Genomic DNA, 23,801 nt, shown 5'->3' with positions numbered 1-23,801 from the left:
ATACTTGCGATCATCCATGGTGTTTACTATATACTACCTTACATTAGGTAATAGTAAGAAGGCTGATGAATTGGATAAGCTATTAAATCTGATGCGATGCATCCCTAAAACTAACAATTACAATGAACAGAGCTTGGCCACATGACATAATATAAGTGTATTCTGTTAAATAAGGCTCCTCCAAATGTATAAGAAAATAAAGGGACACCTATATAAACAATTGGCACACCATTTCTAATAAACATTTTTTAATTTATGAATTTGCAGACACTTTAATGACATAAGAAAATGAATGTTACCTTAAAAGCTGAATGAACAGACATGAAAGTTACACTGGAATTAGTATTTAAAAACTACACAGAACAAACAGTCTGAACGTACCCGGTGGTCATAAAGTTTTCCCCTTTAAGGCATGTTTTAAGCATACTATTATACATTAGTAAAGTCTGGGGACAATGACAAAGACTGGCGATCATTATAAATGTAACAAAGACTGGACTAACAGACATAATTTGAATTTGGTTTTGCCTGACAGTTACCTAGTGATCTAACAACATCACCTAAAACAATACAATCACTAAAGCACAAAAAAAAAGGTCCAGCAAAAACTTTTGGGGAGTGTGATTCAGGTTTGCAACATAATACCCAGATTAATGCTACTGATTAAAATGTACTTTAGCCTTAGTAGCAAAAGCTAAGGGGACAAACTTTAAAACAAACCATTACAAATACCAGTGCACAGTATGCCGTATTGTACCTGAGATGATACATTTAGCTGAAAATAATAACAAAAGTTGGATGGATGCCTGATAATTACTTACATATACCAAGAAACAAAATTCAATGAGTAATCATTTTCATGCCGATCACTACACATGGATCAATTCAAAGGCACCATGCATAAAATACAGTCTATGAGTTGGGCCAGGAAATATAACACAGTCAAAACTCCAGGTATCCAAGCACACTGTGACCAGCACTTTTTTGAGTAAACTGAAACCCAGGTTCCCAGACATATCATAAAATTAAGCAGCACCATATGAAAAAGTCCTAATGTACCTGGCAGCATGGATGACCATGCATTTGACTGTTTTGGTTCATCTTATTTCCCAACAGAAATAATTTCTGATGACTAAAAAATCAACTTGGGTGTATTTGAATTTTAAACTGAGTGGGAAATTTGATGGTGGGAAGTACTAAATTGTTTAAAAGAAACTACCACTTCCACTCTTTTCAATGACTTCTTCAGAAAATCAAATAGTTATTATCATTTTAAAATAGATATTTTTTTGCATTTTATTCGCTTCAGCAATAGCTAATTTCTTTAAAACTATTGTACATTATTGTACACGTCAGAGAATAAACAAATTTACTTGCATTTCAGATAGGTATTGACTAAGATCTGATCATGATTTGATTATAATAATGGACACACTATATGACATATTGTCTGCATCACTGAATGAACCCTCAACAAAGACTCACAATTTCCGTTTGAAAAAACTAATATCACATACAACAACATGCTTCCTAAACATATTCTGGGATTTTTTGGAGTTTAAAAGCTGCACAGTTTTAAAAAAAAAAGGTAATATATCTGCAAATGTAATTTTTTGTTTTCCTGTAAAACCTCCAGAGTTTTAAATAAGTTTCAATTTCAAAATTATTTCTACAAAAATTGTAGAATTTTGTAGAAATAAACAGCAGAGGTATGCAGTTTGCGGTCTTTGTTTCCATGCAGAGACCTGGATTAGGGACATGGAAAAGCAAGGAAGAGAGCATTTATTATTTGACCTATAACTCTGTAGTGAATAACATGCAGGTCATTGACTGGTCAAATAGCCCAATCTTCTACAGAGTATCTCAAAAATCTCAGCTACGCACAGCACCACTGTGATTACAGTAAAGGTGTACATTGCACTGAGGAAGATGGTCTTTTCAAAGTGTTCAGGCACCATGCACTTGGTAACGTTGAACATTTTCTCCAGGGCGCTAGCGTCACACATGTAAAGTGGGTGCACCTGGAACCCGAAAAGATGACTCTGCAGCCAAAATGCTATGATCTCAAGAATGATTCTTAACAGGACAGAGATAATGTAAAAGACAGTGTATTTGGGCCGTTGGAGGATTTCTTCCTGGTCAATATTTTTACAGGCTGCATACAGGTGAAAGACAGCTCCAGGCACCAAAACAGTCACTAGCTGCAATGCCCAGAATACCTGCAAAAAGAAAAATACGTTCTGCTTACATCAACAAAGATTCAAAAACTTATTACGTACATCTTAAGAGTATCACACAATTATAGCAGGAGTGTTATGAGTTGATGTGAGCACACCTTTCAACCAACACCTGTATTTTACAGAATACAATGAATGGGAAATAAATTATCATTTTAAATTCTAAATTTACTTATATTTATCGTGGGGAAGGTCTGCCGTGAGCCAGCATATGAAATGACGTAATACTGAACATTGATAATGACAGATAAAAAGGTTTCGTCTTGACATTTCTGTTACAATAATTCATATTTTGTAATAAAATGTAATATTTACGTACAGCCTTTTGTTGTTTAAAAAGTACTCACACAGTAGCACTGTGTAGTTGCACAGCGCACCAAGAATAAAGATTCATTACGCACTAGGAACAGAATATTCAAGCCTTATAATATTTTGCCTATATCTAAAGTATTTAACAAAGTGAAAACTCATAATTGTATTTTTGACTGCATATGGGCATGTCATTAAATATTCACCATAACCACATACTGCACTGCTTTATGCCTTGGTTGAAGTGTTCTTGGAGGTAAGATGCTAAACAGCAGTAATACTTGCCACGTGACATTTCCATTAACCCTCTGTGAAGACGTTGCAATCTCAAAATACATTTTAGCATTTAAAATGTATGTGTTTCAGCAGGTATTATAAATTATAGCATAGCCTCACGGATGTTGTATTTTTTGGCTTTTGTACGTTGCTGCACACGACACCCGGCACGAAGGTACTTGATTTACCTGAGGTGTAATTGGCCTGAATTGGTTATAACAGTAGAGGTTTAGCTCCCGCCTATCGGGGTCGCAGCTGAAATGTAGAGCCTCATTGCCATAAACAGCAAAGCCCAGGACCCCAAGAAAGAACATGCGCACGGAGCCAAAGAACAGAGTGTGGAACTGGCCAATCACAGTTGGAGGCCGGAGCTAAAGCACAGAAAAAAAGGGAAAAAAAGAACACTTTGACAGACAGGTCGTATAATGGCAGCACAACCCATCGACATGATTTATATGATACCCGTGCCCACACGGACAGCATAACATAGCCTACGTATGGCTCAATAGGGAAAGCGACTTTATACAGTTGTGTCGTACTGCTAATGCCGGTATTATACTGTATCTTCATGTTAGGTTTCACTTAAAGCAAGGGGTTCCATTATTTTCAGTTTTACACAGCCGCTTCCTTTCATGTAAATCAACAAAGGTGCTAATTTCAACAATTCCCTGTCAATTAAACGATTACAGGTTAATTGTTACCGGTAGGCTATTTCAGTAATATTTTAGATATATGTGACACAATTATAGTCTCTCAAATAGGAAGATGATGAACATCATTCAGCCATTCAAACTTGGGATACCTAACGTGAATAATGGTAATATTTCTTTATCGTCTTCATAAGAAAAAAAAAATTAAATAACATATAGCATATTACCTTTCATTCTACGCCACACCTGAAAATATGTAACACCTTCCGCATCATCTCCCGCAGGTTTACTTATTTGTTGATCGCATACTTACACATCCTTCATAAAAGTTCTTGATATAATTTAAAGACATGGCTTGGCCGCTGTTCTCCCAGTTAAATTATATGGTGGCGCTTTCCCTTCATTGCCAATATGCTGGCATCAGGGAACTCGTGCTATAATTCTGTAGCTCCTAATGACCTTTTGCTGTAGAAAGCCCTTGTCAATGCATATTTCTCTTTTATCCGCGGTGCCTTCATCAATTTACTCACTCAGTACAAAAAAGAAAACAAAAAGGAACAACAAAAGCGTGGGACATGTGGTCCAGTCATAATCCCCGTTGAACTCTGTCAGCGAAAAACAACTCTTGCACAACACAATGGGCAGCGAGAAAACATGCAACAAAATACAAAGCAACTGTAGAGTACATTATTGGAAAGCCATATATACTCCGACATTTTATAATGAATTAAATCCTAGTGTGTTAAACACCACTTCAACATTTGACTATATGAATCACCATTAAGTGGTACGTCCCTTATTTAAAATACTATTTAGGTAAAATGTGATCTATTTTAAAGCACGTATAACTTGAATTACCATCTTATTTCTTTAAAATATTGAAAAGACTATAAATAAAAAATAAAATAAAAACTTCGAAACCATTCGTTAAAGAAAAAAAAAACCCCCGTTATAATCGTTTATTCAAAATACTGCACAGTTGCAGAGTTGAGCCAGCGTAAAAGAAACCTATAACAAGATATCCCAGTTAAATCAACGCTGTACACACCCTGAAATGTAAGTACTTGTGGAATAGCCCATGATTCACGAAGTTGTCGCCGGATCTCCCGCCTCGGCAAACTACAGGAGTCACCATGTTAGAGCAAGAAACGTTCATGTAAAATTAAAATTAAGTCCACACACCAACCGTAATCCAGGCGGAGTGTTGTTTATTCCCCCCATTCAATCAGAGTTTGGGTCCCGTCCTCATGCCACTCTTGCGCTCCGAGGGAGAGACCTGGTGAGAGAGTACCATTGTGGAACCGCTTCTTTTATTATGATAAGTGCTACTATGACACGAATAAAAGCACAGACCAATTAGCAAAGCATCAATCTCATCTGGCATTTGGCGTGGTATTTAGAGAATTATAGACAGAAGCACTAATTACCTAAATAAAGATAACAAGGTCCTGCAAGCATTCAGTCAGAGGGCACGTGGTCCATGTGACGCAAGCGCTCATCTCCCGTTGTGCTCATCACTTGACATAAAAGCCACTGCATTTTGGGGATTCTGGAGCATGTCTGTGTTTGAAGAGATTTCCCCCTACCACCGTATTTTTTGGCGAGTCCAGCCATCCCCCACTCCCCCTTTTTCTCTCAGTCTGAAACCGCCAGTTGTGCATCTTGAGACACCAAGGTGCAAAATTGGTGCATCTCTCAAAGCTGACAAGTAGTAACCTTTAGGCACTTCGTGCGTCACGGGGAGGAGCTAATCCTGCAAAGGAAGCAGATTTAAACCCACTCTGTCCTCCCGTTTGCTGCTGTGGGTTTTCGTCGCCAGCAGTGTCTGGGCTTGAGCACCCATTGACTGGTCGTCTCGGGAGACTAGCCCTTCCAGCATTTAACGATTTATTGCAAAAGCAGAATCAACACACTTGAATGTTGTTCCCGGAAAGCTGGATTGTCCAAAATAACAGTGACGGCAACACTTTGTCAGATATTGTTTTTCAGTATAAAATCATGATTGTGATCATCCATCAACCAAACATAAGTTATGTTTGTACCCGTACAAGACTAAATGAATACACTACAGTGTAGCTTATAGATATTTGCATTTCATTCACCCTATTAGGCCTATATGTTGTTTGAGTGGTATTTTAGTTAGAATGAGCAGTCAAATGCCCAAATAATGACAGACTGCGTGACCGGAGTTTGGGTAACAGAAGTTGTAATACATTATTTAATTTGTACAACTGGCAGTGTATGTGTCTGTACACATACAGGGGCATACATACAGGCACAACGTCTGTTTAACCCCTGATATGCTGCATTTAACCTACCTGTAGATGTCAGTAAACTATGAGAATGTAAACACTATACGTTGCACAGTAATCAAACATTTTAAACATGCATGGTCTGATTTCTGAACGATGTATTTGTCTTCTAACAGGAGGTGACTGAACATTTGATGAAGATAACCTCCATTCTGATTAAGAGAAAACAATACATTTCTTTGTTTGTCTACAAAAATTTTGAATTGTACATATTTGTAACTGATTACGACAGATCTTTCAAGATGTCAGTATTAATGTTTTCATTAATAGCGATGGTGCGTTATGATTTGCCAAAAGGATTTTCACAACTTTTTTGTTGTTAATTTAAAACTAAATACAATGGAACTTGCAATTGAGTTGCCTTCCATCTATCGTTGTTCAAACAGCCCGAGAGATAAGGATGGAGCACCAGAAAACAATATCGGTGCTTGGGATCAATAAAGCATGTCCTTGGGTAAATTGGACTAATTTCAGCAATCATGCTACGTTTTATAGCCTAACTCCGCTGAATTAGTGTTCAAGAATGTGAGGCAAGCAGAGGTTGTCGCCAGGCAATAAAATATGTTACATCTATTTAGGCAGTGCTCTTCAATTTCGTCTTATTCTCCGTGGAAGTCGGCTCCTCCTGGCACTGTTTGTTGCTACCCTCTCCTGCTGCGTGTTTTTTCTTCCTTCACCAGTTTTCCGTGATGACCAAAAGAATAAGCCGGGGTTTACACTGTTTGTTGCCAGAGACATTGAGAGGGAATGTCAAAATACCTCAACTAACGTCGTTCATGGAATCAGGCAAGCAATTGGAATAAAGACGAAGCTAAACAAATTTATTCGTCATAAGTAGACTTTCAGAGCAATTTAAAGTAAAATAACATACATGCCACTGGCTGGATAGCTCAAGTGCTTTAAAAATGTCCCTCTTGAGTCGTGGAATCCATGGCAATTTAAGGAGGACAATGACCGTTTATTAATACAGGGCAACTCGAATATACTACAGCCTACCTAATTTCTACACAAAGTAACACGTGTGAAATCGGTTTTTATAGCATCACCCTTGCGCGTTCTTAAGTGGTTCCTCCTTCTCCGCTATCTCATTCAGTAAAAGTCAGCTGCGCTCAAGAGACGTCGCCGAGGTGGGAGAACATTTCAGTACTTTCTTAAAAGGACAGCGCCGGAGCCTCAGAACTGTTATGCAGATCACCAGAACGAGAATAAACTAGTCTCTCAGCAAGTCACTCGCTTATGAAACATATGTCTTTCGTTTGACAACAGTTACGTGCAGTGTATTTGAAATATTGTATTGCCATTCACGGCATAAATGGACATATTAGAGCACTTGACCATGGATAACATTTTAAAAAACTTATCTTCGCTGTCTGGAGATTCATCTTTCTTTTTTAACTTTACCGACGATGTGATACACGACGACAGGGAAACTATAGATTTTATTATTAGATATGTGATACCCTCCGTGTACATTCTCATCATAACGGTCGGATTGCTGGGGAATATCACTTTGGTGAAAATATTCATCACTAATAGTGCGATGAGGAGCGTTCCAAATATTTTCATTTCCAGTTTGGCTGCCGGAGATCTTTTACTTTTGGTTACTTGTGTTCCAATAGACGCCTTCAGGTACTTCTTCGAGGAATGGATCTTCGGCACCGTGGCGTGTAAGCTTATTCCTGTGATTCAGCTGACTTCTGTCGGAGTATCAGTGTTCACACTAACCGCGCTAAGCGCTGACAGGTAGGTGCAATATTTCTGAAAACTGGACAGGAACGACACACCTGCCATTACTGAGAAGCAGATCTTGGCTACATTTTATAGAATTCTCACTCTGTGCAAAACTTGGGCAAACGATAGAGGGACTGAATAAAAGGCTACATATTTCTGTAAGCAAAACGGTAACATATTTTGCAGAAAAGTACTGTGTGGAACTGCACTGTGTTTGGTCAGTTAACTATACAGAACGGTCAATGCAGATTAGGCATGGTGCTGTGCAGTTGATGAAGCGGTGCAAAAGATGAAGAGGGTCGGGAACCCGGGACGCCCTTTGCACCACATCACATTTCATCAGCAATCCGATAAGGTAGCCTACTATGGACCAAAATTCGGCGCATCACGGCACGATTAATAATTCAACCGTTTTATTTCCACAACCATTCAACCGATATAAAGAAATTAAGCTATAGGCTTGTACACAGAAAAATGCCCAGTGTTAATTCTATTATAACATAGTAGGCTACATATGAGTCCAATAGGGATTATATGTAGGCTACTCTGTAAGAGTTGATTCAACACTGAACATTTTACTGTCTATCGGTGCATTAGCTAAAAGGCGGGCTACTTAACGACCGATATAAATATACCAAATCCTTACCACAGTTGCTCTAGACATAGGCCTAAGCCCATACGAAAAGAGTTTATATAGAGTCCCACAAACTGCCACAATATAGCCAGCCACCAGCTAAGCAACGCTCGCTCGCTATGATGCGTCACATAAATGACAAGTATGCTCCCTCTTTCAGTTGATGCGTTAGAAGATTGACTGAAGACAGCTAAGAATCACCAGGATCTCTGTTAGAAATCTAAATGTTAGAACATGGATTTATGCATTTATAGCATGTGTTCTGCTAATAATACTAGAATAATTCAACTGTGTGATGAACTGCAGCCATACCCACCTGGGGAATCTCAGAGCATTCAGAACTGTGTGTACTTGCTAGAATGCAGCTCCATCATTTCAAGCATCATTATGGTTGTGTGTGCTACATTCCCACTGAAAAAAAAAAACCCCCAAACAAAACACACAAACAAAACTATCAAGGCTTTCAGGCATCACAAGTCTTCACAGATACTGCTTCCCCTTTAACCTTATAGTAGCTCTTGAGAAGATCTCAGGAAGCAGAGAAGCACCTAGTGACAGATGGCACCGGTGTGATTCCAGCTCTGCCGTGAAGACTTTCCAAAACCCTCTTCGCCGCTGCATTAACGGCTCCAGCAAAAAACAGATGAGCAGATCGATGTAGTGTCATTGAAAGTGTGTGCGTTCGAAAAAACCTTCGCCCCCCCTGGAATGTCTGCCCTTGAGTCATGCACTTGAGCCCCGGCCGTAAGAAAATGACCTTTTCTAGAGTCTGTGTACTTCCTGGAAGCCTGTCTCATGTCATTACTCACCCCTTGCATCCCTAAGTGTTGGCAGGCTGTATGAAGCCGCATGTGGCAGGGCTAAGTGAGATCGGGAACGTTCACAGACGACGGGACTCTGACTATGTGGGTTTCCACTGGCAACAGTGAGCTTAATTCCTCTTGACACACAGCACATGCATTCTGACATGTATTTTATCAGATGCTCTTTTTTTTGTACCCCCCCCCCCCCCCATCATATAAATATGTTGTCAGGTCAGGATAAGGTACCTGAGAGAGAACTGGAGGTTGCAGAAGAGAGACACAAACTGATAATACTCCCGCACAGATTTTCAGTCCGAGGGGAAGGCTGTGTTGACAGCCAGATAAAATAATAAATTGCACAGTCGTTCTTATTCTTCACACCATTTTAGCATATAATCACATGCTGTAGAGTTGTGGAAATTAGCAATTTGTATGCTGACCCATCTGTCTGTTTTAAGCATTTAATCTTATTAGCAACTCACTTGGCCATTGCTCTCGAGCATGAAGCAAAAGCATGTGAACCCAAATGTAATAATTGCATATGTAAGGCATAATTTTGCATTTGGGCATCGAGTAGCCGCGGTGGAGTCTTTAGTGCTTAGCCATATGCACCACAGGCAGTGTAGACTGTGACCTTCAAAGACTATAGGCACAGAAGAAAGAACTACCTGGTGGTAATGTACAGCCAAGGTGGATGCAAATGTCCTACTGCCATTGTGAATATCTGTCCAGAATGCATAGCATGAACGCTCAGAAAGAAAAGAAAGAAATGTCAGAAGACTATTTTTCCATTGATGTTTAAAAGCATTTTATGACCCATTTCTGTTTCCACGGAACTATAATGAATTAACTTAAGTTCAGTCTTAGCTACTCCTGTACACAAAGAGGAGGGTCCTTACAGTATGTTACATCTATACCATATAGTTTATGATGGTTCATTAGCCAGATAATACAGTTAACTGATAACTACATTGCGTAGACCAAATAAATTGGTAGTTTATGTAATGGTAGGTAATGTATTTGTGCAGTAACGCGCCAAAGGGAATCCACTGAAGTCTTCAGTGATGAAAATAATATTATTGGCAAATGGGCATGCACAAGTGCAATATTAAGCTATTTTACATGTCTGAGAATTACATGGGAACTGTACAGTATGTACCATAGGGGAAATTGCATTGCGTTTTTTTCTGTCTTGGACAGAATGCCATGCAATGCATTCAGTTTGCCATTGCTGGTACATATTGAATTCACTAATCAATTTCAGATTTTTTTCTCCCTTTCTTTTTAAACAGGTATAAAGCAATTGTGAACCCCATGGACATCCAGACTTCGAGCGCTGTTTTCTGGACCTGCTTGAAGGCCGTGTCCATATGGCTAATCTCCGTGCTGCTGGCTGTCCCGGAGGCTGTCTTCTCCCAGGTAGTCCACATCCAGGACAAGAATGTCACCTTTACCGCCTGCGTGCCCTATCCGCTCTCCAACGAGATGCACCCCAAGATCCACTCCGTCATGATATTCCTGGTCTACTTCCTCATCCCCCTGGGCATCATATCCATCTACTACTATCACATCGCCCGGACGCTGATCAAAAGTGCCCACGACATGCCGGGGGAAATCAGCGAGCACACAAAAAGACAGGTAATGCCACGCCACCACTTGTTTCGTGCCAGCTTCAATTTGGCCTTGGTCCAGGAAATGCCCTCTGGCCCTCTAATAAGGGCCAGGAAACACATGGCATAGATATCCTAAATGTCAAGTGTTTGTTATAATAAGGTGTGCACTTTTAATAAGAGCTGCAGAAATGCAGAAAAGGAAATTCTGAGTGGTATGCTTTCTCAGGAATGAATGTGTCTAAAGGGCTGATATTTGAATGTACCAGCTTTTTTGCCACAAAGATTTTTCATTTATTAATTTTTGACAAAGATCCTTCAACTAGATTGAAGGTTTCAGGTGGACAAAGCAGATACACTTTGTCATCAAAAATGTCTAACTTAATTTTAATTTAGAATTTTGCCTGAAACGTAAAACTTTGTGGGGCATTGTTAAAGCGCAATAAATAAATTAATAAATAAAATAAAAATACTGTAAATTTCATTTTATCAGCCTTATTTCAAAGCCTCTCTACCAAGCGGAGCTAACAGGTAATAGCTAGCTACAACAGCACAGCGTTTTAGATGTTAAATTAAGAAGTTATGCTAAAAGAAAATGTTAATATTTTCAAGAAAGAATAAATATAGCTTGCTAAGATATGTTTACTGTGGTGTACAAATGGAATAACCTGAAATTCTGACAAGACTACCTCTAACTGCTTATGGTATCTTGTTTTCATTATTATCTGGAGTCTGGAGGAGTCAGGGGCAGTATATGGTTAGGTATGTGCTTTTTTGTGCGGTGCCACACATTTTGCTGTGTGCTCCACCTTATTTTTGGAAGCAAATGGATTTATTTCAGGCATTTAAAAATGAGATCAGTCAAATGACAGACAAAATTAAAAATTAGGATTCATGTTTGAGCTTAAACTGGCATAGCTCAATTTTTAAAATTCAGATGTTTCAGGTGGTTTTGGAGTATCCCCCCTCCAAAAAGATAAAGATGAGACAATGAAACTAGGTATGACAGAATATTTAAAAGCAAACCATAAGTCCTGCTATCTTTGACATAAGGTGCAACTACTGCAGAAGAAAACAAAAACCACCAAAAACATTGGTAAAAGTCATTGAAGAGGCAGTTAGTCCAAAATAAACCAAAAAGCATCCTCTTTTAAAATTTTAGTTTCTGAGAATTTAAACTGGCAAAGCTTCAAGGCTTATTAACTGGGAAGGAAATATATGTTGCTTATTACTGATGACCTTAGTGGCAGCCATGTCTTTGGAATATTACTGGTCCCATTGGAGTATGTTTCATTTCAGCTTTGGGGGAGACACACTGCTGGGCCACCTAGTCTCAGATAGTCAAATGTCAAGTCTCACAGATGTACTAGTCAGTCTAGAAATGAATTCATATGAAAATATTAGAGGTGGCATGTCTCCCTGTATCCACCAAAACCTATGAATATGGCCAGTACTATCTGGTTTATCTGTTTGGTTCTGGGTCTTGTTTCCTGATAACAATGGAACCTGAATGAAAGGTTCTCCTGATTGCTCATGGTTGTGTACTTTAGATTTTTTTTTGCTTCCTCAAACTTTCCTTTCACAGATGATCCCCACAATGGATGTCTTGTCAAGGCTACTGCTGTTCAGTCCTCTCATATTGTAAAGAATGGCAAGTCAATGAAAAAAGAAGTTATCATTTATTGGATCATATTATTATTAGTGCATGGGAGAGATTGCAATTGTATGTCAGATTTTCAGAGAAACACCAATGCTAATAATTAAATGCATCAATGTTAATGCATTTCAACAACAGCCAGTCAACATATTTACATTATTTCATATTACCATTGGCATGTGACCAACTAAAATTCTTGTTTTTGCCAGACATTTTTGAAGTTTGTGAAAAGGAATGTGAACTCCGCGCTAGTTTTTCCCTTGAATGGACATTACCGATACGTAAAATAATAACTGTCATTGACACCAGAAGGTCATGTGACCTTTTTCTCTAAGAACCCATGCTGTGAAAAATCCAGTAAAACTGGGACCAGAACAACCCTGACGGTGACAGCATCTGTGAGAACGAACTGTGTCATCACAAATTATCATTCTCTCTCATCTCGTTCTCACTCAGAACATATAGATCATTTCTTTCCACATTCCCCTTTATGGTTAAACGTGGATTATTAGCATCCTTATCCTTATGTAATTAGATAATTAACTTCAATCCCGTGTGAGTCATCAAATCGGTGCCATTTGCATGCAATCTGGACAGTGAAACATTATCAGCCAAAAGCATGATATTTACATTGATCTTCTGATTCCGGCTGTCTCACATCAACTGCATAGCAAGGCTTTGGATGGCTGCACACTCCTAAGAGGAAGGGCAGACAGCATTAATCTTCTTTGCACAGCTGAGACGTATTTAAATGAATGAAATTGTGCAGTGCCTGCATCTGCCACCATCCATTATAATGGAAAGGCTGTGGGTAAATACTATATGCACTTTTCATTAAGGAATCGAATGCGGAGCATGAACGATTCGCATGCCCAGGCCTTGCCCACACAGTCAAGCACAAAGATGTGAAATGGCGAACATCTTACAGCAAAGACATTGTGATTTTTTTCATGAGGTGGCCAGGGGGATCACAGACTCATTAATGGTGGGAGAGCGGGGTGCGGCGGGGGTTCACACACACACTATCGTTATATTAGCCAAGGATAATGTGCTATTTTAGGTGGAAAAATAGGGGTGGCATCTGGGGTGGCCAATCAAATTACACTGCTGTGAAAAAGTACTGTATTTGTCTCCTTCCTGATTTCCTTTATTATTGCATATTTGCCACACGTTTATCTAATGAAAAAAAGTTATCAAACACCCAAATCATCCATGTGAATAAGGAATTGTCCTTTAGTTACTTGATCAACCAGTTAACCAAATTTAGATTCAGCCGATTGAACACAGCTGTGTGGTCATCTATCCATGAGCTGAAGCTAAAGCATAATTGGGTCACACAGCAAGACAATGATCCAGAACATAAAAGCGAGTCCACATCTGAATGGCTGAAAATAAACAAAATTACATTTTTGAATGGCCTAGACAAAGCCCTGACTTGAACCCAACATAGATGCTGTGGCAGGACCTGTGCAGTTCATGCTCAAAAACCCACTCACCTACCTTTTGGATTTAATGCAGTTCTGCAAAGAAGAGTGGGTTAAAATTCTTCCAAAGCAGTGTGGAAGACTGATGTCAAATTATAGGAAGTGTTTGGTTGCAGATGTTGGTGCTAAAGGTGGTTAGACTGACTATTAAGTGTATTAGGGGGCTATTACTTTTTCACATGGGTGATATGGGTGTTTGGTAACTTTTTTTTTTCATTAAATAAATGAAATAATGATATTAAAAAAGTGTTTTGTGTTTACTCAGGTTTCCTTCATCAAATATTACATTTTGCCTGACAAATATGCACTAATAGAGGAAATCTGGAAGGGGCAAAATGCTTTTTCACAGCACTGTAATACATATATTAAGGTATATAAAATGTGTGGCCAACCCTAGTCCTGGAGTATTTTGGTTTTCATTTTAACTCAGTACTTCACTGGCTAAGCAAACTGTTTAGTTACAAAATTGCTTCACTATGGTTCTCATTTGTGAGACTTGGTGAAATTTTCATTTACGATTTTGGCAATCAAAGGAAAATTTGTATTTCTAAAAGTTACATGCATCACACGTGCAGTTCTGTGATAAATCATGTATCCCAAAAATCCATTCTCAGGCTTGAGTTCAAGATCCTCAACCCTAACTACCCTTATGTGATGGACTGTTTATCATGTGCAAAGAAGTGCACTAGATGGTGAAACATACTAGCATGCTAAAGGACACATTTTGTCACATCCCCCAAGCTGGTGGAGTCATTTATGGTACAGAACAGCAAAAAAAAACAGTTTTTATATGAAAATTATACAATCATTTCATTGCTTATACCAACATTGCATAATATGCAGGTTAGGGTACTCATTTGATGAATTTATGTCTGCATGTCTAATTAATTTTATGTGTCAGCTGAATCTGTGCATAAGCCTTCCATATTATCACATTATGTTTATGAATATGTGCTTATGAATTTTTTATGACCTACAGTATATTATATTCTTTCATGATGTATGAACATACACCCTCACTGCAATGGTTAATTTGCATAGGCTTCTGTAAGTAATAGGTAGTAGTCATTTACTCTATATGGATGATTGTATAACATTAACAGCATGCTTGCTGGGAGATTACTCTTTGCCTGCTGCCTGTTAAAACAACATGATACTGTAAAATCATTTGAATAACTGCTGCATGCTTGCCACATTTCATATCTGATTTAGCAAAAGATTGAAACATGTTTCTGACGTGCAAGACAAATTTTCACTCGTTAGAAGGTCTGTCGAGACCTTTCCATATCAAGGTAAAATGAATAGGTTGAATACACAGGTTAGTGTAGAACTGAGCACACACACACACACACACACACACACACTCACATCTGTACATATGCATAGTCGATGAAAAATACTTGAGTTCCTTGGGTCTAAACTGGTTAAGACTCTCCAGGACCAGCAATGGCTGCCGCTGGCATGTTGTATCGAGCAAAAAAAGACACTTGCACGTCTTGTTTAAGCCGATTGCGAACCACGTGTAACCAAGTAAAGGGGATACAGATGAGGAGAAAAGCCAGGTGTTATCAAAATTATATTTTGTACCCGAAGCTCTCAAATCCATTTGAAACGTCAGACGGATGTTTAAACATCTGTTCATCCGTGGCTTTGTTATTATACATTAGACTGTATAAATTCTTCATTATCCTTAGTGACAGATTTACTGTTTATTTTCATATATATTTTGACCACGGCCATTTTATGCCTCAACATCAAACAAGAGCTAAATGAATAAAAACACAGCTCTTGCAATGTCAGTTTCCCAAGCATGCTGAGAGTGTATAATCAGATCATTAACTCTTCGTGTGCCGGCCCAGTCTCTGAGTGGCTGCGGCAAAGTAATTAAGATCTGTCACAATTTTGTTTCGTCTTAATAACCAGCAATTTATGTAGAAGATGAGAGACAATGAATAAAGCTTACTGGCTGTTAGTCTTGGAAAAAAAAAAAAATTCAAACTCATACAAATGTATCATGTGCAGCTTGATTTGAAACACAGGGATTCTTCCAGTTTCCAGAGCAAAAGTTTCTATACCTTTGCTGTGCATTTGAATAAAAGGAGCTGTGTCAACTCCATATACCTGTGAATCATAGCACCCATTTACAGCCTGACTTCACTGCGAAACTAGCTGTAAATAGCACATTAATTTGTTGAAATTAAAATGATAGTTTGCGGCAACGCTGCATTTGCATAATTACATTCAGTTAATACTCACTTAACCTGAGAACAAGAGTGCCTGAAACTTTACACAAGATGCGTCTTATGCTGCTCCCATAGAATATTCATACATTGGGGCCATATTATAAGTATACAAATAGCTGGAGAATCAAAAAATGCAAATCAAAAGAGGCGTTTGCTCAAATCCAGTGGGCGTGTAAGTATCAGTTCCAGTTATTTAGTGGCTCTAATGCAAGAAAGTGTAAAGAAAAAAATAAAAAGAGCATGACTGTGTAATTGAGGTTGTGGCTGTGTAGAAGCTAATTAGGACACTTTTTGCTTTTGTATGAGCGGTTGCATCACGATGTTATTTTCCTACGTGTGTTGCTGACGTGTGTTCTCGGTGTCTCTTTCGCATAAGTAGCTGTCCATTACGAGAGCAGCAGATGCTTTGTTTGATATTGCAAGACCTCTGAAGTGTTTTGCTCATTACTTACTAACTAGAGATATGTGAAGGCATAATGATGAGATAAGGAACCATTCAGCAAGCCATTTTGCGTAGGCAATATTTAATATATTCCTAAGCCTACCTTACTTAGTTGTGCAACTTCTGAGACCTATTGATGTGAACAGAATTTTAACAGGACTGAAAGTGTTGAATTCCACTCTGCATTTTATACTCTGACCTGATCTTTGCTCTAACACACACTGCTTGGCATGTATATGTTCAAATGCACTATTGACCTAAATTCATAGGGTTCGTACAATGTATTCAGAGGTGTCCATTTACACAATGTTTAAACTTGAAAAGTGCAGCGAAAAGATACAGTAGCATCAAAATATTTGGATAAGGAACCGCCATGAAGACGTCAACACCAAGAGAAAATAATTATGTTGACACCAAATACCATACCAGGAAAAAGCACTCCGTGGATATAGAAACAGGATAAATCGTGAGTTTGGCAAAAAAAATAAAAAATAAAATAAAAAAACTGTACAGGTTTAATTCACGATTGTTTGTGATATTTAAAATGGCTATGTTAAGAAACTGAATATGTAGTTGATATCAATGCTTATGCTGTATTTGCTGGAATCAGAATAGTGAGGTTCATCATTAAATTATCTGTCCGGCCCATATACTTCCTTGCTCAAGTCAACACTTATTCTACTTTAACACATTTGATATACCATTTTTTAAATGCTTTTTTCCACTCAATTTGCTCTGAGCTCCTGGCAAACACTTAAATGTAATAGTGGATGAAGGCAAGGAAAGCTTATCTTCAAGTGCACACTTAAAGCATATTGATGAAGGATGGTCTGAAATGGGTGATTCGCTCAGTAAGTGAATCCATAAAGTGTATAAAAATAAAAGTCACGCTTAACTGACAGTGCATAACTGAAACTGAGGAAATACATGTGATTAGAGGCTTGATTGTGTAATGAATGATAAAATAAGTTATATCCTAGTGTACATCTTATCACACATACACACACAAAAAAACTCACACACACACACACGCACGCACAAACACACACACACACACCTTGTCAATATACATGGAATGAAACAGCAATTTATTTATTTATTTATTTATTTATTTATTCATTATTTTACTGACAACATGATAGTTCAATCACATTGTATTTTCAGCCACCTTCATCAGATACTGAATTATGACATATCTGCAGTATACTGAGCAACTGAACAATCATTTTCCCAGCTGCAAATCCATCATCTTATTTGTATTCTCTAACCTAGTGTATGAATTCAACACTACCGTGTGAAATGCAATTAAGTGAAATTGAATGATCTATCAGTGGGTGCAGATTATGCAGCTAATGGGTATGCCTCTTAATCAAGTAAAACAAATGAAACCCCCAAGAGAGCAATGAATAGTCTAAAGTAAGATCCCCTAATTTCAGCTCTGGAGCCACAACTGTTTGGTTTTAACCTTTTTAGAAGTAATCAGACCCCATTGCATACACAAAACAATTTATAATTCCATTGCCAGAAGGGTGAAAGTTAATTTACAAAATAATCATTCAGGTTTGAGAAGGGCATACTTGATGATTCTGTTTTCTCAATTACAACTAAACTATGGCCTGGTATAATATTATTTTATTTTATTTAAAAAAAGAGGATTTGAGGACCTGAAGTCCTGTGCTTAAAAATAAGTTGGGGTCAAATGATATGATTTGCCACAGGGGAACCTCCTCTTGTAAATTTATGTTTAATTACAAATTTTATTCAGTTAAACTGAAATGTGTGCACTTGAGTTTACAGTAATTACATGCAATGCATAATGTGTTAAAAATACCGTTTTTAAGCTCAGTATTTTTGTTGCCATGCCATATCAGATATGGACCAGTAACCTTCAGCTTCATACATTATACAGCGTCCTGTATGATTGTGCTTCCTGACACGTTTCCCAGCAAGGAAGAATGGAATGATGTGCATGCAGTCCGGAGAGGATTAGCAACATCTTCAATGAACTGGGATTAATGTTGCACTTAATGAACGCACAGAATGTTAATGTAATCATATCCTGGCTGGTGCTATAAATGAACACTGAGACTCATAATAATATGCACTGATGAATCGTGCAAATGGCACCTATCCAGTTAACGTGAAAGGTGTTGCAAACCCATGGTGAACTTTCTATATATGTCCATTCAACTGTGAGATACTGTATCTGTGTCGCAAGAATGCTCCCCAAACATCTTAAAATGCATTTATTGATCCAAACACTTAAAGTCACAATAAATATTTCCAGGTGTGTCACATACAATGTTATGGGTAACATACAATCGTTTAGTCATGTAAAAAGCTTTTTAATGCATGCAATCTGTCATTTTATAAATGTTCCAAATGCAAGTATTGAAATGCCAGATTCATTTCAAATTGCTTTGTGCTATAAAACTAACATTGATATCATTTACATTTCAAAGGGTTTGGAATAACAGGAACAATAAAAACACCTGAATACTGTGTTCCTTGTGATTTAAAAATATCTGAAAGACATACTGTACACTTTGGACATTTTTACCTTAAATACCTGTAACTGTTGCAGACACCGAATGCTTTATACTTACAACACACACACAAATCTTACTTATTTAATGATTTATTTAACGTTTTATGTTCCTTTTCCCTCCCCAGATGGAAACGAGGAAACGGCTGGCGAAGATCGTCCTGGTTTTCGTGGGCCTCTTCGCGCTGTGCTGGTTCCCCAACCACGTGCTCTACCTGTACCGTTCCTTCAACTACCGCCGGATCGACTCCTCCCTCTCGCACCTCATCATCACCCTCCTGGCCCGCGTGCTCAGCTTCTCCAGCTCCTGCGTCAACCCCTTCGCCCTGTACCTGCTGAGCGAGAGCTTCCGCCGGCACTTCAACAGCCACCTGCACTGCCGGCGCAAGCGCTACCCGGAGCGCACCATGAGCTACGTGCAGAGCACGTCGGCCGTCCGCATGACCTCCATCAAGAAGAACGCAACCCCCCCCGCCGCCAACGGACACAAGCAGGAGGTCTCGCTCTAGGCGGTTTCGCTGACGGACTGGGCCGAGATTCCGAGAGCGAGGATACGCTGAGGCCGTAGCGAGCGCCACCCTCCCGTTTGCTTTGGTATTTCAACCAATGCAGAGCGGAGTGTGCGCATCGATGGAGAGGACTACCTTCTGGACAGTGGCTGCTGAAATTTCGTGTTTGTCTAAAAAATTAACGACTCGGCTTAGCCTAGTTAAATGTAAATTTCGAGTTACCACATGTCAAATCAATACAAAGCACATCGATATGTTCCCCGGTGCAAATTGCTGCTTGTTTCCAGCTTGGTGTTAAGCCGTTCCAGCTGGGTTTGAAGATCGTCATGCTGGGAACAAGATGGTTGAGATAGCAACCATACTAGCAAGACCATGACCAGCTTGGTACAGAAAACAGACCATCATCAAATTCCAGATGGTACTCAGTAGGAGCAGAAGCTGGTTCCAGCTAGAATCCATCTTAGGCCGGTAGCTGGAATTTCCACCAGGATTATACAGACATCATATTGCTAACATCAAGAGAGGAGGTAAATACAACATTTTCTTTGGACACTTCCAAAAGCTTTCAGTCAGTACCTTTTTTGAATGTCTAAGTCAGTCAGGTTTACATAGCCATCTTCGGCCAGCTTAGAAATTGGTGGAAGACTATAATTAATCAAGGAATCATAGCAATGACAAAGCTATTGAGTATCTTGCTCCTTGACATAAGCCATTCTGAAAGTCCATTTCCAGGAAATCTATGTCACTGTTTTGAGCTTGTAAGCATGAAAATGCTGCAAATGTATTTATATATATTCGGAATGACGAGAAAAGGTTAACAATAATAGCAGGATGTGTTTGGCAGTGATGATATTTGCTTACAAATTTTTGAAGTGAAATGTATCTGTTAAAGGAACATCAATGAATTAGAATAAATAGTATTCACTGAATGTCAACCAATCTTAAATAGGCCTTTAATTTTATGAGCTGTTTTATGTGTTTATAGTTAAAATGTCACATTACAGCCTTTATATTCTTAATAATTAATTTATCATGCACATAATATATGGATGTATAAAAGAGGTTCCACAGCTGCAGAAGAAGCAGTCACATTTTCATTCAAAATGATTTTTCTCCTTCTTAATAACCTGCGTATGTAATTAGAGGCCAGGGCCACATCATCAAGTGTTTATGGGATTCAATTATCTAATTATCCAATTACAGTACTCTAGGGTGCATCGAGTCGACGGCATAGCATAATAGGATGTACACAACGAGCAGTCCTTGGATGTTTCTTGTGGACAAATAAGACTGATGCTGTCTTTTGAGAAATGTGCATTTTCAGTCTCCTGGTACATATGTGCCAAAGAAAAATGAAAGCATATCTAATTTCCCTGTGTTATCTTCTGTGACCTTTTCAATTTATGTGAGCCATTTCAGCACTCCATTACCATCAGCACCTCAAACTGGACAGATAATTGACGGTATGTTGTATTAACATTATCATGAAAGCAACAACTATGAAATTGCAAAAAAAAAATAAAAAATTATAGTACTTGTTGGTTCTGAGAGTTGGTTCTCATCACAGTGATTTACACTTATTTGTTTTAGTCTGAGATGTACATTCATTGACACAAAAAGAGTATATAGTGGACTTGCATGCTTATATGCATGTTGCTCAAAGTAATTTTACTAGGGTACCATCTAGAGTGATCTAGGGTATTTTACAAACATTCACACAACAAACACAGTACACAAACATGCAGGCACACTAAAATGTCAATATTGTGTTTGATACAATTTACACATGCACGCACGCACACGCACGTGTGCGCACCCACACACACGCACACACACACACAAACACCCATATTCCTTGTTCAGTTTTTTTATTTTTTTGCAGTACTTGAATGTGAATGTCATGTTTATGTTTTAAGTACCCAGAGTTTGAATCACAATGCTCCAGCCTCTGCATGTTTGTTAAGTTAATGATATGTCTTTATAGCATACCTATAGGGCACTGTGGAATTATAAAATATATATATATATATGAAAAAAAAACTTACATAAAATTTTCAATGTTATGTTGCTGAAGCTAAACAACTGTCATCTTCACATGTCTATACAGAAAATGTACTTGCTTGTACAGTTTATTGTTCATACCTGGTTTATGTTTAGTGATGTAATGTGTCATCCGAGGTACTGTTGTTATGTGCAGCCATTGAAATGTCACATCATAATGAGAAAAAAAAGGCACATATCAAATGAAACCACACACGCTTATTGTTCCATTGAATTTAAATAGATTTGTGATATTGTGTATGGATAATTTCATATGCCAGCTTACTGTTATTTACAGTATTATTCAGGCTGCAGTTGTTTAGTGATAGATACTATTTTTGTAACTGAGGAAAGTCTATTGTACTACGAGCCAGGTATGGATTGCCACTATTTAGTTTTGTGGCAACAATGGCTTTCCCTGCATGTATTGTAAAAAAAGGGCTCAAAACTGGTTTTAGATTTCTGTCATGCATATGTTACTGGCAATGAGCAACAGCACACTGTGCAACTCTAAGAGGTTTTAAGAGTCCAACACAGAACATATAGTGCCCTCTAGAATTATTCCCTCCCTTCATAAACTTGAGTGAACAAAGCTACATTAAATAAATAGTACAGATAATAATACAGTTTAGGTATTACAGAATAATAGGGAGATTTTATTATTTTATACTAATACAATTGCTCTGAGGAAAAAAAAAAACATATATATATGGCTACTGGTGGGTCTGGTCAAAATGCTAAATTTTGGTTTCATCTGGCCATACCACTTGGTTCCAAAGGAAGCTCAAAACCTAGAGCTATTTTCATTAAATGCTATATTTATATATACATGTGAATACATCATTTCTTAAAATGAATTAATAAAGAAATTGATTCTACACATAGAAAAATACATATCAGTTCTATAATTCAAAGGATATGTATACCACAAAGATTTGCTATGATGACTGCTTTACATTACTGGTTGACATTAGGAAGGTAAGGGCTGGATCTATTCACATGTTATTATAGTATGACAACGATGTTGGCCTGTATGAAATTATTACATTGTATAAACACATAATCTTTCATTGTCTTAAACAATAAGTATCATAGCTAAAGGCATACTACGCAGGATTTTTACCTTGAAAATATTATAAAATATCCATGCGAAAGCATACCTATGATGCACTGCCAATCTCTGTCTTTATTCACTTTCACTGGATTCATGCACCTTCACCTGTATTTGTTATTGTAAAATGTGTCCAGGATATTTCTGGGCAAGGCACCCTTTGCTGTGTGGGGAGGGGTGAGTGTGGCAACAGAGTCTGTGGTGTGGGATCAAATCTCAGTGAAGTGTTTGTTGCAAGCTAGCTAGCCACTGCCCAGATACAGCAAGGCAATAGACAAGCCGACAGGGATTCTTCAAAAACTAGAGTTAACCTTGGAATTGCTTTTCCTCGATGGCGTCAGGTGAAGTTCACCAAGGGGATGAAAACTAACATGGAGTTGGCTTGTTTTCTGTTGGACATGTAAGCAATGTTACCTCTAGCTATCAAGCTAGACCTGCCAGACATCCAGGTTTTGACCGGAACGTCCAGTTCTGAAATTATTTCCAGTTCATGTTCCTGCGTAATTCATGAGAGACATTTACCAGTAGTTTCTAATGAATTTGTGTGTCAGTGACTCAATCAGGTATCCTACTCGGTGGGCGGGGTTGTAGACGGAGGAGGAGACGTCTTTGGTTGTAAACAGAGAACCACGGAAAGGCTATAAAATCCTGCATAGTATGCCTTTAATATGTTTCAACATCATATTTAAAAAAATTCCTGTAATGATAGCTGTGTCATCACAATGGTATCACAGCAGCATTAAGTCATCATTGGTTAGATGAATATAAATGTTCATTTTAAATTCCATCGATTGGTTGTTTTTGCTTTTGTACAGTTGTGTTATATGCCTTAATTCAGCAGACTTTGTACATTTGTTATAGTGCAAGCACTGTTTTATGGTACTGCAGCATGTGTTGACAATTGATATTTTTGTTGATGCTAAAGATGTTAAATGGATTAAGTCACACCCACGCTAAATGACATATTCCTATGTAAAAGATTAAAATAAATATTGATTTAATACAGCTTTGAATATCTGAATTCATTTTTATATGTATATTCTGTAACTAAATGACAGGTATATATTCCCAGCGCACTTTGTAATTCTGTATTTATTCAGTTCCACAGATATGCTAAATCAAACTGTCCTCATTTTATTCATTTCAATGCACGTCTAGTTAAACCTGAGAAGCACTGGAGATAATGAGGATCCAGTAAATTAAACAAA

At 38.2% G+C, this 23,801-nt stretch overlaps 2 protein-coding genes across 3 annotated transcripts; one reads left to right on the top strand and one right to left on the bottom strand.

The window, feature by feature from the left end:
* Nucleotides 1-271: 271 nt before the first annotated feature.
* cx23 (connexin 23) lies at nt 272-8,550 on the bottom strand. Of its 2 annotated transcripts, none has more exons than XM_035421108.1 (4): nt 8,466-8,550; nt 4,655-4,748; nt 3,011-3,193; nt 272-2,219 (listed from the first exon to the last, which is right to left on the bottom strand). In XM_035421108.1, the coding sequence occupies exons 2-4, from the start codon at nt 4,691-4,693 to the stop codon at nt 1,824-1,826; spliced, it is 618 nt and encodes a 205-aa protein (XP_035276999.1). In that variant the 5' UTR covers nt 4,694-4,748; nt 8,466-8,550; the 3' UTR covers nt 272-1,823. The 2 variants fall into 2 exon arrangements, with proteins under 2 accessions (XP_035276999.1, XP_035276997.1); XM_035421106.1 differs by lacking the exon at nt 8,466-8,550 and adding an exon at nt 4,900-5,125.
* nmbr (neuromedin B receptor) lies at nt 6,407-23,717 on the top strand. Its single transcript, XM_035421105.1, has 3 exons — nt 6,407-7,527; nt 10,245-10,590; nt 19,062-23,717. The coding sequence occupies exons 1-3, from the start codon at nt 7,097-7,099 to the stop codon at nt 19,440-19,442; spliced, it is 1,158 nt and encodes a 385-aa protein (XP_035276996.1). The 5' UTR covers nt 6,407-7,096; the 3' UTR covers nt 19,443-23,717.
* Nucleotides 23,718-23,801: the final 84 nt, after the last annotated feature.

This window comes from Anguilla anguilla, chromosome 6 (assembly GCF_013347855.1).
Source record: "Anguilla anguilla isolate fAngAng1 chromosome 6, fAngAng1.pri, whole genome shotgun sequence".
In the NCBI taxonomy this organism is placed as follows: domain Eukaryota; kingdom Metazoa; phylum Chordata; class Actinopteri; order Anguilliformes; family Anguillidae; genus Anguilla; species Anguilla anguilla.
Note: the sequence above shows the minus strand (reverse complement) of the source record. Positions and strands in the feature narration are given on the sequence as shown.